Raw genomic sequence first — 18,303 nt, forward strand, 5'->3', positions numbered from 1 at the left:
CACTTCTCCGGCCCCATATTTGTATCAGATTTCTCTTTAGGCTCATTCTTCCAACTATGCTCGTCTCTCTTCAGCTCCTTGAACACAGATGCTCTTTCTAATCTCCAGCACAAGCTGATTCTCCTGCCTGGAGTACCCAGCACTCTCCACTTCTGCTGCCCCCATTCTCCATCCCATTTAAATCCTGCTCAAGCTTCAGATCTCAGCTTCTGCTTCTTTACTTGAAGGAAACCTGCAGGTCTCCCACTGTGTCATGTCCTAATGCACTACATTTGTTTCCTGTAATTACGTAATTGTATGATTATTAGATTCACGGCCTTCCCACTAGACTATATGCTCCCAGGGGACTGGATTTACATCTGTTTTACTCACCATGGTACCCCCAGTGCCTCACACAGTATCTGGCATATAGTAAGTATTTAGTAAATGTCTGCTGAATGAATGATGGCTTATTACCCACCCCCCCCAAAATATTAGCCTATACATTTACTCTCTTGCAGAGTCTTTGTATAATTCTAGCATAAGGAGTACTGAACTAGGAAGAAACACAAAGGAAGTAACACATATCATTTATAATCATCCAGGGTTTAGTATGCCCATTCAGGAATCCAAGCCATGATGGATCCCTCCTCTCCTGTAACATATGGCCTTGCTCACCAGACTTCTGGTTCCCCTAAGATTTACATTGTCCAGCCCTTTGAAGACAGGCTGAGTCATGTGATTTGCTTTGGCCATTTAAACTTAAGCAAAAGTGATTGGCATCAACTTGAGGCAGAGGCATTCGAAAGCAGGCGTGCAACCCTCCAGTTCCACCTGCCTTTGTTTGTTTCCCGTGGCTGCTGGAAGAATGCGTCATGACGGAGTGGCTTAAAACAACAGAAAATCATTCTCTCTGGTTCAGGAGGCTAACAGTCCAAAATCAAGGTGTGAACAAGGCCATGCTTCCTCGGAGGTCTCTAGGGAGAAATCTTCCTTTGACACTTCCAGCTTCTGGGCCTTGCTGGCCGATCCATGGCAGTCCTTGTCTTGTGGAAACATGACTCCGATCTCTGCCCCGTCTTCACGTGGTGGTCTCCTCGTGTGTCTCCTCTGTGTCTTTCTGTCAAGGTCTCCCTTGCCATTCTCTCATAGGGATGCCAGTTATTAGATTTGGGGCCCACCCTAGGCCAGGATGGCCTCATCTTAAATTGATCACATCTGCAAAGACCCTCCTTGCAAACAAGGCCCCATAGCCAGGTACCAAGGGTGAGAACGTGAACATAGCTTTCGGCAGGGATGCAAGGGAACCCGTTCTCCCTTTGCAGCACACGCCGAGGTGGAGACTTCCTCAGCCTGGTTCCCTGGGTCACTGCAGTGGGACAGGTTTGTGTCTCCCCATTCACCTCCATTCAGTTCCGTGACGCCCCCTGAGTTAGAGTGGTGGGTTGAATCACCTGCCCCGGGTCAAGTATTTATCCCAATGGCTATTTGATGATGACGTTTTGCTGATTCATGCAAATTAAACATGGCTGCGCTGTATATCTATTTCCTGTGACCTGTCTCTGGACTGTCTTCCATACTCTATATTCCTCTTGATCCTTAGTTACTGAGTGCCTGCCATACGCCTATCCTTATGCTGTGTGCCAAGAGGGATGTATGGGATATTGGACACAAGGAACCCAATTATAAGGAGTATATAATCTAATCTGGTGGGTGAAAAAAAAACCATCAGCGTTGGCTGAAATTATCAGAGGACACCAGATAATATGACTTAATAAGAGGGAACACCAACAGGACATCTGGTTCGTTCTAGGTTTTATGGTAAGCAGTTTACAGGTGTTCTATCCTCTCATCCTTGTGGAGGCTGTACCCTGTTGGGCTGGTATTTTGTATCTGTTTTACAGGTGAGGAAACAAGCTTAGAAAGCCTTAAGCAGCTTGCCCAATGGTCATTCAGGATTCAAATCCAGGTTGGTCTGATCAACGAATTTGGGCTCCTATGGACTTGACTGACCCTTCAATTCAGATCAGCCTTGGTAGCCTGCATGGTAGTCTATACTCTTGAACTACACCGTTTGGTTTTCCTTATACAGTCATCCCTGGGCTGAACTTATCATGTCGCAGTATCAACGGTTTGCAGTAATAAATAGAATAAAATAGTTAAGCTACTCTTCAATTTCTATCTCAGTGTTGTTAAATGGGCCTTTCCATCTGATTTGTCTGAACTAATCCAAACTCAACCTTTCGTCTTTCCCTTTATAAGATGGAACTTTCAGACTTTAATTCTCTAAACTGTCCATGGATGCAAAGATTTGTCATATCAGGAGCCATCATATTTCCTCTACAGCATTAAAAGTGATTAAAAGAAACAACATGATCAAAAGAAATAACATGGAACCAACCAACCCTATTTTTAAGTGTTTCCAACCTTGTTTCAAAACAGTCTTATGACGATTGTTTTCCCAACAGCCATGTATGAAGCCATCCACTTTTGAAATCTGATTTTCCTGTGTAGACACATCCTGTTTTCTATGCTTGGAGAAGCAGGGAATACCCAAGCTGGCACTCAGTTGTAGCAAATATGAAATAGACCATTTTTAAAAAATCGTAGGAATGTTAAAACCCATGTTGACTGGTTTTTACATTTCCCCGGCAGCATTCCCATGCTAGCGTTGGCATGGAGACTGGAAAAGGAAACTTTCCACCAATCTGTCACTTGCTACTGTTTCCACTCACTCTACTGGGAGTCCAATTTTAACAATTTTTTAAAGTTAAAACAAGTTTAATTCTTTTTTTGTTTTGTTTTGTTTCGTTTCAGAATGTTTCTCAAACACAAAAACACAGGCAAAAAGATTTTAAAACTCCGTCAAAATTTTGGTTTTCCAAATATTCAGCTGTTTAACATTCAGATAATTGCCTTCCTTTTTTTTTTTTTCCCCACATTTAGTCTGAATGCTTTGGCATGGGGAACCCCACAGTCTGAAAGTAACTTTGTCCCGACTCTCCTCACTGCGTTTATTAAAGAGGCTGAAAGACACATCTGCTTCCCAACAGTTTCTAGTCCCTAAGTGACCAGGGAAAGCCAGAGGTTCTCACCATACAGGAACATAGTTGGGCTTCCCAAAACCTCTGCGCAAGCAAAGTTGGCAGTGGTCACAGCAAGGTATTCTTGAAATCGTTTTCATTGAAGAAAAACGGGCTGTGATTCTTGGATCTATGCTTGGGTCAGAGATGGAAGGCAAATTTGTCACCCGTTCTCTTGTGGGTAGCCTAGAACCCAGTAGGCACTCAAGTCCTGTTTGCGTGAATGAATTCATCACAGTGATGATGTATGGCATCTTCCAAGACTGAAGGGTGATTTTCCTGGGCTGGAAAGTAAAAGAGAGAGCTGCCTACCTACAGTTCAGGGGGCCTCATCCTGGAGGCCCCGAAGCCAGGCGTTCTCATTTCCACTTGGCATCCTCCTGAACTGCTCTGCCTGACGCTGGCGCTGGCGCGACGTTACAGAAGGGAGGAAATGCATGTGAGGAGAATCAGGGAGGAGAGGGTCGGGAACAGATGTGAGCATAAAGGAAAGCATTAGAAATGAAAGAAAGAAATTGGACGCCCACAGCTGGAAGGACAAACCGCACAGTGTCGTCAGGGATGTGGGATTAGGGGTGATTTTGCTTGCCCTTTGTTCTTTTTTCCTGTCTTCCACGTTTCCCCGTGTATTTGATGTGTCTTTTCTGTTCGGTTATTGGACCATGAGGCCAGACCCCAGTGGCCAGTACCTGGCATGCAGCAGGCGCCCTGTGAAGACCTGCTGAACAACTGAACGGGTTCGAAGGCTCCTGTCCCTCCTCTCGCCGCCTCCCCGGGGTGTCTAACCGCCTGGCACGTAGTAGGCGCTCCCTAAACATCTGCACAGCAAATGAGCTGCAAGTTTTCGGCGCCGAGCACGTGGAGCTTTGGAAACCAGGGCAGTGAACGAGCGCGTCTCAGACCACAAAGCGGCTGCGGCGCGTGCGAGGATCGGCGGCGGGCGGAGGCGAGAGGCGGGAGGCGGGAGGCTAGGCGCGGGGCCCGGAGCGGGGCGCCCCGCGGGGGGCGCTGCCTGCGTGGCGCCCGGGGCGGGGGCGCCGGGAGCCGCGCGCCGGCACGTGCTCGTCCCGGGGACGCCGGGCCGGGGTGGGCGCGCGTGTGCGCGTGGGGGCGTGGGGTGTGTACCCGCGCCGTGCCCCCCGCGCGTGCTGCCGGGCGGGCGCCGGCGTGAGTCACGGCGGGGCTAGCCTTTATAACGGCCCGGAGGCTCGCGCCAGCCGCCCGCCAGTCCGCCCGCCCTCCGCTCCGCGCTCCAGCGAGCGCGCCCCGGCCCCGCGCCCCCAACGGCCCCCCAACCGCCGCGTAGTCCCGAGGACGCCATGAGGGGCCCGCGCTGCGCCCCGCTGCTGCTCCTGCTGCTGCTGTCGCCGCTGCTGCTCATACCCCCTGCCGGGGACGCCGCCGTCATCACCGGGGTAAGCAGCCCCGGGCGCACCTGTACGCCCAGGATGCGCGCCCGCGCTGCGCCTCGGGGGGCTTGGGTGGGGAGCGGCTCGGGGAGGGTCGCCCCGGGCGGGGACATCTGCCCCAGATGCCCTTTGGCGCTCTGGGAGAGGTGCCCTACTCCAAACGCAGCGGACGGCCCGGGATCTTAGGTGCGCTGTGGAAGAAAAAGTGACCAAAGTGTCAACCACCTCCTTTATCACCACCTTCTCCCCCTTGCTTCCCTCTTGGAACCCTGCAGGCTGGTCGGTTTTTCTGTTAAGCTGAAAGAAGTTTGCTTTCAGAGTCTTCTCTAGCACTTCTTCGAGGCGTTCCAACCTCGAACCGTAAAATTTGGGAGGCCCTTTCTGAAATGCACAGAGGGCAAGACGAGTATCTCCCATTCCTGACACTTAACCTTCTGGTCGAGGAGTTTGCTCCCCTTGCACTCTCCACAGAAACCCCTTGAAATAACTTGGTCCGAGGCCTTGTGTATGTTTTGAAAAGCAATGTGGGAGCTTCCTTCTGGTTTCCAGAGGGTACCCCCACCCACCCCCCAGCTTCTTGAGGTTTTCCATGTAAAATTTTTCCATTTCCAATTCCTGATAAAACACCACCAGGGCTCGGGCATAATTATGGAGTAGGTTACAATGTAGATGTTTGTTTCAACTTAGTGTAGTTGTCCTCATCATTTCTGAAAGTAGGAACTGAGTCAGTTCTCCTATTCTCACCAACAGTTTTCTGTGTGGATCTGAAGGATGAGTTTACCGTAGTCTACTTTACATCAACAATGCAAAATCCCTACCTTTTCCTGATTGCTCAACTGCTTTGCTCTTTTAATTTTTTTTTAAAGATTTTATTTATTTATTTGGCAGAGAGAGACAGGGAGAGAGGAAATACAAGCAGGGAGAGTAAGAGAGGGGGAAGCAGACTCCCAGATGAACAGGGAGCCCAAAGCGGGGCTTGATCCCAGAATCCTGGGATCATGACCTGAGCTGAAGGCAGACACTTAACGATAGAGCCACCCAGGCGCCCCTGCTTTACTCTTTTATCTTTTTTTTTTTTAAGTCTTAAATTATTTTACACCTCCATTAAATTACTTAAATTATCTAAGTGCACGTTATGGGATTTTAAATAAAACTTACATGTTTGAATTGATGATACATAATGAAATATTGAAATTTGAGGGAAATCTGTCCTGGTCTTGAGAAAATAAAAGTTCCATAGTCTCTCAAGTGAGTTCATAGGTTTATAGCATCTTGAAAGCCCTCGTACAATAACAGTATTTGGTTATATCCAATAGGATTATAAGCATTGTGATATTTATTAAAATAGAGGTTTTTTGAAAGTGTATTTGAATAGCTTTGTCAGTCAGTCAGTGTGGTTGAAAAAAACTTTTTACAGGTCTTTCTAATATAAGAGTTGGAACATGATTGGTTTTTTTCTCCCACTCTTCCCCTGCTGGCTCATTTTAAATTTCTGCTAATCCTCTGAGCCCAGAATTCCTTTGCAATATAAGTATCTTTTTGTTCCATTCACAGGACAACACTATTTGAATAGATCTGCAATGGGTTAAGTATGAAGGGCATTAGGAAACAGCAGTCTAATTAAAATTATATAAACCTATGCATTTCTTTGTAAATATTTCCAAGAAGTGAAGTTTTTTGTTACAAAAGTGAAATTTTATCATATGGGATATTTATCTGTTAGAGAGGCTTAGAGTGGACTTCTATGAGCTGTTTTTGTTGTTTTAACTCAGTGTAACCAAAAGAGAATTTTTTAAAAATTCCTCTAAGCAATGTAGCAATAAAGAAATGTATTTATGTCTTCATGACAGGAACCATCTGGAGCCAAATGAAAAACCTGGTAACTTATCATCCTCAGGATGTTAAATATCCAAGTGATTGACCGAATTTTGGAAAAATTTTGGCTGGATTTTCATTGTCTTTTAAAAAGGGTTAGTGGGGCCTCCGAATTCCAGGTCTTGAGCATCTGTTGACAGAAAATACTGCCTGAAACCTCCACCTTAAATATTTACCTTTTTTGGTAATAGGTGTAGCTATTTTGAAATTGATTTATTTCCACATAGATTTGTTAAAACCATATTGGAAAAGATCACATACTGTACTTCTCATTTACAAATTGTCATGGCCACGTATACATGTCTCTGCCATACAGCTAAAAATTGGAAAATGGAAATGTTTGGATGTTTTCATCTGAATGTCCTAACGCCCCAAGGTGAAAATTGGAGTTTTGTCCACACAGTCATTTTAAATAGGCTGAGAAAAAAACTCTAATGAGGGAAATAAACCAACCTTAGAGTAGGGTGGTTGATAATTTTAAACAAAAAAAAACAGTGAATGAGGGTGAGCTCATATACTTATGTTTCAAGACTTGTGGCTGGCCCCCAAACTTTGAAGGAGAAAAGCCTTGAAGGAATGTTTTAGTTGTTTCCAATAAATATAAAAAAATTTATATTTTTGTCTAAATTATAGACTTTTTAGTTTCTTACATATATAGTACAGCATGTTTTTACCTTATCACTAGCAAAACGGATTATTAACATACCGTTCAAACAAAGCATCCTATTTTTTTGTTGATTCTAGGAAGGAACAATAGTTCTTCAGATCTATTTTCATGCAAATAAATTCAGACAGCATTATTTATTTCTATTTAGATAGAGTATAAAAACTCCTCCATAGTTGATTCTTTAATTATTTGTATTTACAATTTTTATATTGAGAACAGATGCCTCGAGTAATCGTTGTTGAGAATTGCATCTGTCATTTGAATTTCTAAATCTGATTAATCTTAAAGAATAGTTCATTTTGATTTTGTAATGTACACATGTGTATACCCTAAGCCAATAATTTCCTTTTTGCAGTTTACTCACCTGAAAAAAACAAAACAGTAACCTAAGGCAAAAATCTTGGTTTGTCCATTCCCAACCTATGAAATTTCTTTCTTTAAAGAGGAAAAGTGAAAATCAAGCCAGTGGTTTGAGAAACATCAAGTCTCATGACCCAAATGCAAATATTTGAAAGGGAAAATGAGCATTTTTAAAATTTACATCAGTACCTTTGTGGGTCTGGAGCATTTCATGCCAGATTTAGAGACTATTTAAATCCCTTTAAAAATAAATTAAGTCCTTTTTAAAAATTGGGCCCAACGTATTCTGCGGTTAATAGTCATAAAATCTTGTGATTCAATTTATGTAGTTCCTAATTACCATGTATGGTATAAGACTAATCCAGACTTGTTTTTCAAATTCAAAGCCAATTCAGCCACGAAACACTAGAAAAAGAGAGGTGATTTTCTGTGTGTTTATTTAAGATTTTTGTAATGTGTGGGCCATTCTTTAGGCCATTTTTTTTTTTAAACTAGGAAAATCTCTTCTGTTCAGATTTTATGGTAAATATGAGCAAGCAAATGAAGATTACAGTTCTTTTTTATATGTGTGATTATTAAAATCCTGGTGGTTGGAGATATAAAGAGCATTTTTGACTGCTAATTTTAGATTTCCTCAGCCAGAGTCTTGCCCGCCATCTACATTTATCTGTTTGTTTGTTACATTTCAGGCCTGCGACAAGGACCCCCAGTGTGCCGGAGGCATGTGCTGTGCTGTTAGTATCTGGGTTAAGAGCATAAGGATTTGCACGCCTATGGGCAAAGTGGGAGACAGCTGCCATCCGCTGACTCGTAAAGTTAGTACATATATTTGTATTCACGGTGGTTCTCTTACGTTGTGGTAACTGAACTCCCAGCAAGGCCTGTAGGACATGAAACCCAGGGTGTTGTGCTTGAAATTGTAAGTTAGAGAAGATGGCAATGGAAAACTCCTTCCTCTCCCCTCCCATTTTAAAGAACTGGGTCCTCTACCATCGTTACTCTAGTGAATTGTTTTCATAACCTTGCTGTCATGACATTGGCAACTTTTCAAAAAAATAATTTCAAACACGGGAATTTGCCTAAAAGGGATTTAGGACAAAAATACATGTGTGTAGTACAGTGTATGCTTCTCTGCCGAAATCAGAGTACAGAAGATCTTGAAAAGACTTTTCACATCAGACCCACTGATAAGGCAGAAGTAAATAACTGTGTTTTGTTTCTTGCAGAAAATTATGCATGATACAGTTATCCTTATATCTTAATTTAAAAGTCCTTTATTTTCACTCCCATCTGTGCAGGACACTGTTCATAATCGTAGAGGTTAATGATACTTAATTTTCCAACTTCTTCTGTTATCTAACAGCTCAGTGTCTCGATGACCTAAACAACACTTTTGAACGGTTTTGGCAATGAGTGGCATGACCCGACGTAGGCAGGATTGGATGGTGCTTTTGAGGTGGGATGGCAGACACTCCTATCCACGAGGCCAGTCAGCGACATCACTTCAGGAAGCGGGGTGGGTGAGAGGCAGAAGGGAGTAGAAAGGTATGTGGAGTTTGGAGAGTCTTGGCCATTCTGAATCAAAACTTGAAACAGTGGGATCTCAGTAAGATGCCCCAGAGATGCCAGGTGGTGGTGTCTTGCTCCCCTAGCGCCACCTCCTGGTTTTACCCAGCAACAAAGAGAAGTCGGGAGCCACAGAAGGATCCGTCCCAGGCCAGGTGGCTTGTTGGAGGCAGAGCTGCGTGTGTCCTCAGCGTTCTCTCCTGTTTAAAATAGATGGAATGTTTGCAAAGTAGTCTGTCTTCTGGACTCTGCCTTCCACCTTTTTTTTTTCCCCCACATGTGGTTTAGGGTGGACAGCTGTAGTAGGGCCCACCATCTTCCCTGTCCTTGACAGTTGTGGATGACAGTTACTGTTTTGACTTTCTCAGAGTGAAGGTAATGAAATAAATGGGCTTCTGTTGAGCTCTGAGAGCTGTAATAGGAACCCCACTTGTTTGGGTTGCTCTGAAGACTGAGTTTGGCTTTCCTGTGGTTTCCTTGAGAAATACTTCCTGTTCCATTTAGACCATCACTTCCCGTGGCTTCACTGTCATTGTCACATGTGACATGCACCTTTTATTTTTGGCCACTTTAAGACAGGAAAGGTTGTAAACTGTTAGTGGTCTGTCTCAATGCCTGACTCCCAGAGAGGTGGTGACACCAGCCCAGCCACCATGGGCACTGATGGCACTTTTGCCCTCACCCTTATCAAGTGCGAGTCAACTTTTGTACATCGGAGTCACTGTCCTTGAAAAGTTTCCTCTCAGTCTTTTAAGAATGTTGTGGTTTTTGTGCAGTGTTAGTATACCCTTCCACTCCCTGCATACCAGAATTGTACAGCCTTTTTGCTAAAACAAGTGAATACTGACACATTCTATGCAACTGTTCTTTGCCATAGCAAAGCGTAGTTGTCCCTTGTGGAGGACTATGATGTCCCAGACACCCTGCCCTAAATGTTGTATATGAGTTTCTCGTTTCACACAACGAGCCTGTGAGGCACATTTGTTTCCTGCACATTCTGCATTCAACCACGGTAAGCCTCAGAGGGACTCAGTGACAGGCTGAGGTCACCAGGTGAGAGGGCACACAGCAGCATGGGACTTCGTGTCTGGCTGGTGTTCCCCTGGTTGTGGGGTGTTAGTCCCCATACTCTCCTACCACCCTGAAAGTGGGTTTACCTGAACACTTTACCAAAGCTGGTTGGTGTGGGATGAGAAACAATGGTCCCTTGTGGGAATTTGTCACATCCTGTAGTTCTGATGAGTTTTCCAAATCTGAGGTATTTTAATAAGAGAACCAAATTCTCTTTCCCTGGTGCCTGAATAACTTCCAGTTCAGGTATATGAAGTGCAAGGTCATTTCCGAGAGTAAACAATACCGTTCTTCTCCCGGAAACCCAGGTACACCTCTACACCTTTGTTTTTAGTCACAGTTTTAATAACGAAGTCTTTAATAACAAATTATGGTTTTCATAGTAGAATTAACTGATAAAAGAACTAAAGGACTAAAAAAAGAGAAAGAGAAAGGTTTTAAAGTCAGCTCTTAAATATTCCCCTATTCAGACACCAATTTGGAAAGTGTTTCTAGAACTCAGTTTTACACCTTTTCCTACTGGATACTTCTCTGTCTTAAAAATACATGTTCATATGTCATTTCTATTTTTAAAGTAGGTCCTGGAGTTGTTACTTGTTCTGGGTGAAATTAACTTATCCTGTTAAAAAATCTAGTTACTTCCAGATTATCTTTCCGCTATATTCTATTCAAAACAACCTGAGAAAAGAAATTTTTGTAAATGTGTCCTAGTGAGTGTAACATATAGTATTCAACTTCAAACTATAGTTTGATGGTTCATCAGTGAACAGTGAAAGTGTAGACACTGCATAGAAAATTCTATTTTAATATGATGTGTTCATTCCTTTTTTCTTCCTTTTTTTTTTTTTTTCTTAAGGGGGGACTGTGGTCACAGGGCTTGGTGTTTTAAAAACACAAGACTATGAATAAGTCAAGACTACACCTTTTTAAATTTTAAACTTTCCATTCTGGCTTGACTTAGTCATAGCCACAAATGTCTGTTTATTTTGATAAAGTGAGTAATATTTGATGAATGAAATTGCAGACTACAGGTAGGAATTGATAGTCACAGAGTTCAGTTTACTATTTTGTTTGAGATACATCCACTAATTTGTGGAGTTTACAGTGACTGCTAGGCTATACCTTTATAATTGTACAGTTTTTAAATTTACATTTGATAATTGAAAAGTAGAATAAAAGATCAGTTTACTTAAGAAGAACAGGATGTAGGTTTTCCAAACACATTTTTAGTCAAATAAAATTCTTAACATATATTCATTTTTAATACTTAGGGATGAATTACTGAATCATGTCTGCAAGGAATATTTTGCTATTTAAAAATCCCACTATTTAATATTTCTATTAAAACTTTTCAGAGTTTACAAAGATTGGCTATTTCCATCCCATTCTGATTACTGCTTGGCTTTGGAAGTTTATAATTATGTAGTTAACACTTTTATTTTTATTGCTTATTAGTTTATAATTTTCTTCAATTTAAACAACTGTGTTTCCTCCCCCAAAATTGTTTTTGCTTCACTTTTTTTTTCTTAAGATTTTATTTATTTATTTGACAGAAATCACAAGTAGGCAAAAAGAGAAAGAGAGGGAAGCAGGCTGCTCCCTGCTGAGCAGAGAGCCCAATGCGGGACTCAATTCCAGGACCCTGAGATCATGACCTGAGCCGAAGGCAGTGGCTTAACTCACTGAGCCACCCAGGCTCCCTTTTGCTTCACTTTTTATGTTAACATTTTTAGTATCAGTTTAACTTTTTGTTTTCTGGCGTGTTTTTTTGTTTTTTTTAGCTGCACTTTAAGATTTGACCAATGTATTTTTCTTTTCTGGAAAAAAAATTTGAAATTAAAGCCTGGGGTTTGTCTTTGTAAAAAACAAACAAACAAAGGGGCGCCTGGGTGGCTCAGCGGATTAAAGCCTCTGCCTTCGGTTCAGGTCATGATCCTAGGATTCTGGGATCGAGCTGCATCAGGCTCTCTGCTCAGCGGGGAGCCTGCTTCCCCCTCTCTCTGCCCGCCTCTCTGCCTACTTGTGAAACTCTTAAAAAAAATTTTTTTTTTTTTAATTATTAGCCGTTTCTGTTTTAGAACCAACCAATGATGAAACATTGTAAACATACTTCCAGGATAAAGTATAACCTTAAAAAATATTAATTAAAATATGACTAATATAACTACAGAATTTAGTGGAAGCTGGGTGGATGAAAGCCCAATATGTTAATTTCCTCATCTTTCCTACCATAAAGCTCAAGAGCCATTATCTGCATTTTCTCTCTCAGGGCAGCATCCCTGCTGTGAATACAAGTTCCTTGTCAGAGAGACTCAGGGAACATAAATACAGTTTCTCAGCCTGGGAACTTGACGGTATGGGCCTGACAGCTCTTGGTGGTAGGGACAACCCTATGTATCAGAGAATGTTCAGCAGCATCCCTGGCCTCTACCACATGACGCCAGTAGTCTCCCTCTCTCGGTTGTGACAACCAGCCATGTCCCCAGACTATGACAGATGTCCCTGTGATGGTTTGGGGCATGGACCTTGCCCTAGCTGAGCACCCCTGGCCAAACACTACATTGACTTTGCCTCACAGGACACAGTGTAGGAGATGAAGCAGCATCATTGCATTGGGAGCTCAGCAGCTACTGAAACCCACAGCTTGGCTTGCCCTCTCTTCCACACAGGATACTTGTAGCTGCCCCACTTGAGAGCTAAAGTGGGGGAAGGGGAGGCTCCCCTTGACTCACAGAAGCTACCACCCTTACTCTTGCAAATATTTTGCACCTCTCTAGACCCAGAGGCCCAGGCCTACAAGCCAACAGCTTCTCCAGTCCAACTCGAGTTCCGCACAACCCACGAGGCTGACCCCCTTATTCCCTGTTTTCCTTTACTCTTTCCGAGGACACAGAGCAGTGGGAGGCCAGATCTCATGGTAACCCTCTATGCACAAGAAGATAAATCATTGCATTATTTAGGGTTGTATGAATATATAATTATTCCAAAAACATTGGAAGAAACATTTTAAGAATTGACCAAATTAAAATACATTGGCGACCCTCCCAGTTATCAAAGCTGGAAATTGTGAGAGAGGGACAGGAACTGTGAGACCTTTAGTTTGTATTTTATGTGCCATCGTGCTATTTGAAATTGTTTTAAAATGTGTACTTATTGATAAAAGTTATGGTAACAAAACTGGCATTCGTTAAAATATGTCGTTTTTTATTGAGGTAAAACTGTATATAAATTATATAAGTTTTAGGTATACAACATTGTAATTTGACATCTGTCTGAGTACAAAGTGATCACCATCCTTCACTATTCAATTGACCCCCTTCACTCATTTTCCTACCCCAAACCTCTTTCCCACAAGAGACCAGCACTTTCTATGTGACATGACCAGCCTTCTCTATATTTCTTTCTTTAGCAAAGTTGACTCTGTTTTGAGAGAAATCACAAACAATACATGTGTTTTGGGTCAGTACTGTCTTCTCTTTACAAGTGCTGCAGATGGCTAGGAGTCATGCCTTGTGCAAAGCACTGCAGGTCCAACCTCGGTTTCTTTGAGAATCTGCTGTTTGGCATTCTGGGCTTGTGGAAATGCTGGAGTGAGTTGATTCTAAAATAAACCGTCAAGTTGGGACTGAACGGTTGGTTCCCGGGCTCTCTCTGTGCCTCTCCTGTGTCCTTTCTTGTGTCTCTGGCTATTAGACGCCTATCGACTTTGTCACACAACACGTGTAGAACTAGGGGATGCCTGTGTGGCTCCGTCGGTTAAATGTCTGCCTTGCTCAGGTCATGAGGGATCCAGCCCTGAGCCAGGCCCCTTGCTCAGCCGGGAGCCTGCTTCTCCTCCTGCTCCCAGCTGGTGTGTGCCTGTGTGCTCTCTCTCTCTCTCTCACTATCTCTGTTGCTATCTCTGTCTCTCTGTCTCTCTCTCTCAAATAAATAAATAAAATCTTCAAGAAGAAAAATATGTGTAGAACTAGAAATGAAGGGGCCAGTGGAGAAATTGCCAAGTGTATCACATCAGAAATGGTGCCCTTTGTCAGTAGGGGCACGGCGAGAGAAGGAGAGGAGGAAAACTGCTATGAGCGGGCACAGATAAAAAGGGGGAGAGACACAGAGCAGATCTTGCAAAGGGGGGAGTGGGCTTGTGAAGAATAAGAACAGGGCTGCAAGTTATAAAGATCCCTGCAGGACCATGTGATCAGGATGTCAAGGTTGTTGGGGCAGATCTGGGCTAAGGCCAATAGTACCTTGTCACCTTCAATAAGAAAAAGGAAAATCCGTGATATTTTTGAAAGATTCACAGAGACATATGACCTTGGGAGCACGTTGTCAGGGTGCTCCCTAGACCCTAGAACTATCCTGGAACTATCCCCAGGAAGGCCCTCTGCGTCTTTGGCTTCACGTGAGTCCCTCTCTCTGAGTTTGGTGGCGTGGGTCACTTTGGGCCTGCTCAGTGCCGGGCAGTGGTGTATGGAGGGAGGAGAAGCCACATTACCTGGGAAGGACACCCCTCTGCCTTTAGGCAGAGCACGTCTGGGGAGATGGGAGGGGTCACTGACAGGAGATAGGCTTTTAACAAGTATTCACTTAAGCGTCTCCTGTGTCCCAGGCTAAGTGCCGCGTGTTCACAAATGAGATGTCCTTTCTTCAAAGAGCCTGGAGTTGGGGGGGAATAGTGGTATTTGAGAAAAGAGCAAAATCTGGAAGAAAGTGGGGCTGGGTTTGATGATGACAGGTTCCCTGTCAGCCGTGTCACTTCACCTCAAGAGGAAGCCACTTAGCTTGGGTCAAAAAAAGGCAAAAAGCTAGCGTACAGGATTGGTGTGACATTCATGCACGATGCCTCATGAAGCCTGGGTCTGGCTGGCCACCACTGTCATTTTTCTTTGCAACTGTTTTCAAGGGACTAGGAATGCACATAACAGGCCAGAGAACACCCGTGGTGACTTGGGGCCCACATCACTGGACGGCAGGCACCCCAAGGGGCTTCTTTGGTGCTTAAACTATTCTCCTGGTCCTCTGTCTTCCATCACTACAATTCACGCCACGTGATGGGCCCAGGCCTTTCCTGTTTTGTTCTCACTGTCTCTGTAGCACGTGATGTAAGGCCTGGTCGGTCGGGGACAGTAAATGTCTGTGGAATGGGCAGATGAAGGAAAGCTGCTTGGCGTAGTCTGTGTGTAGCAGTTTGACGCGGTCATTATAGTTACACCTCGCTCAGGTCAGCCTCCTTTACCTTGGATGTTGCTGCCTCTGTTCATTTTTCTCCACATCAGCATCGTTGGCCCTTAGGGCCAGAGAGATCTTCTTGTTGGGGCGGCCATCCTGTGCGTTGAAGGCTGTCTAGCAGCACCCCAGGCCTCCACCCACCACTCATGCTCCTTCCCCCAAGTTGTGACAAACAAAAGTATCTCTGGATACCACCTGATGTCCTCTGGTGGGTGGGGATGGAATCATCCCCAGCTGCCCACAAAGTGGTCTTAGGTGTGACACAATGAAGCTCTCAGAGACTCACGGCTAGAGCAGATCCGAGAGGTCCAGGGTTGGAACTTCTCCTGCTGTCCCCTTGTAATCGCCCGAGCCAGTGCAGCTGGGCCCACCTCCTCCGACACGTTCTCAGGGCCCACAAATGAGCCAGCCATCCATGTGCCCCTGGAGCACACAGTGACAGAACCATTCTGAGCATGAGTCTGAGGGGCATTGAGGGCCGCGGCCCCTGCAGGCAGGCACTGTCACCAGAGCCTTGACAATAAGGCCCTTGTCAAAAGGCAGAGGAACCTGGGGTGGCTCTGCCGCTTCTCCACGTGCATATCAACGCCCACCTGTGGCTTCCCTCTCTTTTTTTTTTTTTTATTTATTGACCTCCGTCATTTCCCTGGTCCTTCCAGAACCATTTTAGAAATGGAAGGCAGGAAAGAAGAAGGAGGAAGAGCAGAAAAAGGAAAAAGGAGGTAAGAGGAACATGAGCACGGTGCCCGCCCAAAGATAGTGCCCAGTGTACTGAGCCCTGACCACTGTTTGGACTCCCATACAGTTGAGTCTGTCCTCTTAGTTCAGCCCCAAAATAAGGTTAGAATGGTTCTGTCACTGTCTGCAGGCAATTTTTTTCTACGAACAAAGGAATTATTTCAAAGGCATCTGGAAGATGCATCTCAGACTTTCTCATTAGGACAGATAATTGGTATGGGCTGACCTCTCTTGGTGGCATAGACTAGGAAATACACTAGAATGATAGAGAGCAGACAAAAAACATCAGAGTTGAGAAACAGACAGGATGCATTTTTCTGCCCTGTGTAAACCGTAGAAGGATCCCTGAGGCATGAGTCTCTGACAGCTTGCCTCTCTCAACTTATCCTGGACCAGAGTAATTTGCTGTCCCATTACATTTGACTAACTATTGCCTCCAGGCCTGGGGAAAATCTCTCCCTCTAACTTCCCAAGGAGGCAGAGTCTCAAGAGGGCACCATCCCCAGAGCAGAGAATGAATTTTGTTCTTTGCCTCTGGAACATATATGTACTTTGAGGGACTCCACTGGCCCTGAGACAGAGAACCATGATGCTGGTTGCTGGTTGACCCCCCTCAACCCTGCTTCACTGGTGGCATAGGCAAGACTCAGAAATACCACTTGGATGCCTCTTAGAATGAAGCCAGCCTTTCTCTGCTAGCTCTCCCTGGGCCGGGGTTTAGTTTGTTCCTTTTCTGTGACTCAGGCTTGCCTCCTTCCCTAGTTTCCCTTTTGCTCCTCCCCTACCCACACTGCTCAGAATTCTGACCCCTCCTGCCATCTGTGTGCAAATGTGTGAGTTTATACATTGCTTGTTTTCAGTGACTCCATATTTACTCATTATAATATAATTGTGGTCATACCCTTAATGTCATGCCCTCCTTAAGGAGCTTATTAATAGGATGCTATAAAGAGAATTAAAATGAAGAAGTAAAAGGTAGTATAGCTTGGTGGTTAAAAGCTTGGTCTCTCTGGTCCAGTTGCCATCCAAGCTTCAAGGTCTGCGTCTGTGAGCTTGGGCAGGTTGCTGATCTCATTGTGTCTCAGTCTCTCGCCTGTAAAATGGGTATAATGAAAGCATTTGTCATCTTCACAGAGTGGTTGTGGGATGAAAAAGGATAATAAAGTGCAGAGCATATTGCTTGATTAAGAGTTCCAGGTAACACTAGTTGTTCTTATTGAAACAGATTTCTCCAGAATCAGGTTTTTTGGTTTTGTCTTTTAACATTTCCTTCTCTGACTCAGTTTTCTTCTTCTGTCTTAGGTTCCATTTTTTGGGCGAAGAATGCATCACACGTGTCCATGTATGCCGGGCTTAGCCTGTTTACGGACTTCATTTAATCGATTTATTTGTTTAGCCCGAAAGTAATCACTTGAGAGTAGAAACTTTAAATGTGAACAGCCACATGATGTCTGTAAAGTCTATTTACTTGTGATTGTGCCAAACAAATAATATGCCAGAAAGAAATGCTGTTGCTTCCTCGCCTATCCAAGTAACATTTCTATCTTTGATGTTTAAATGACTTTTTTTTTAATTGAAAGTGGATTTTAATTTTGGATATTAATGTAAAGTGCAGGGCATTATGGAACCAGTTCTCATTTTCCTGTCTGTGTTTTGATTTGGCTGGGCTCTTTTAATGCCAGTAACTCACCTATTTTCACAGAAATGAGAAGAATAAGAATTTGATATTTTGTCGCAGGAAATTTTTTTTCTTAAACCCTCTCCCACCAGCCCTGCCCATCACACACACACACACACATATATACACACTCTGGAGTCTCTTTTCTGTCTTCAAAGAATTTTAAGGCTCTCACTTTATTTTTCACCATTTCCCTCACCAGTCCTCTAGCCTTTGAAAGTGGGGAGCAGGGTTGTTTCACAGACTCTAATTTGCTTGCAGAATCACTGTTGAGACTCGAGCTTTTTGCCTGATACTTAAACAGTGAAGGGTGTGTAGTTGAACTAGACACTCCAGACTTCTAGATGGAGTAGAGGTTGGAGTGCTTCCAAACTTTCACGGAACCTGTCCATGCAACAAGACTTCAGGTCCACTGTGTGACAGGTGTGAGTCCAGAGGGAAGGGAAAGTCAAGTTAGTCCATATATCTAGATTTGGGTTGGTTTAAAAAAAAAAAAAACTAAAAACTTTTCCAATATGACATTACATTTATTTATCTTTCTCTTTATGAAGTTTTTTTTTTTGAAGTCTCACAGAGATGTTCCAGAAAATGCCACTTGAAGAGGAAGTATTGATTTTAATCTGGCATAACCCCCGTTACCATTTTAAAATCGGT

General features: G+C 43.8%; 1 protein-coding gene across 1 annotated transcript; it reads left to right on the forward strand.

Annotated features, from left to right (window-relative positions):
* The first annotated feature begins 4,062 nt into the window (after window positions 1–4,062).
* Window positions 4,063–18,156, forward strand: PROK2 (prokineticin 2). Its single transcript, XM_047746850.1, has 3 exons — window positions 4,063–4,477; window positions 8,063–8,188; window positions 17,274–18,156. Exons 1-3 carry the CDS (start codon window positions 4,382–4,384, stop codon window positions 17,376–17,378), a joined length of 327 nt encoding a protein of 108 aa, XP_047602806.1. The 5' UTR covers window positions 4,063–4,381; the 3' UTR covers window positions 17,379–18,156.
* Window positions 18,157–18,303: the final 147 nt, after the last annotated feature.

Source organism: Lutra lutra, chromosome 1, assembly GCF_902655055.1.
Source record: "Lutra lutra chromosome 1, mLutLut1.2, whole genome shotgun sequence".
In the NCBI taxonomy this organism is placed as follows: Eukaryota; Metazoa; Chordata; class Mammalia; order Carnivora; family Mustelidae; genus Lutra; species Lutra lutra.

What these genes read in the sequence shown, in the direction of transcription:
- PROK2 (XM_047746850.1), top strand. Translation starts at nt 4,382, where the DNA reads ATGAGGGGCCCGCGCTGCGCCCCGCTGCTGCTCCTGCTGCTGCTGTCG. An exon ending in ACGCCGCCGTCATCACCGGG is followed by an intron (nt 4,478 to 8,062) that starts GTAAGCAGCCCC and finishes GTTACATTTCAG; the next exon opens with GCCTGCGACAAGGACCCCCA. An exon ending in GCCATCCGCTGACTCGTAAA is followed by an intron (nt 8,189 to 17,273) that starts GTTAGTACATAT and finishes CTTCTGTCTTAG; the next exon opens with GTTCCATTTTTTGGGCGAAG.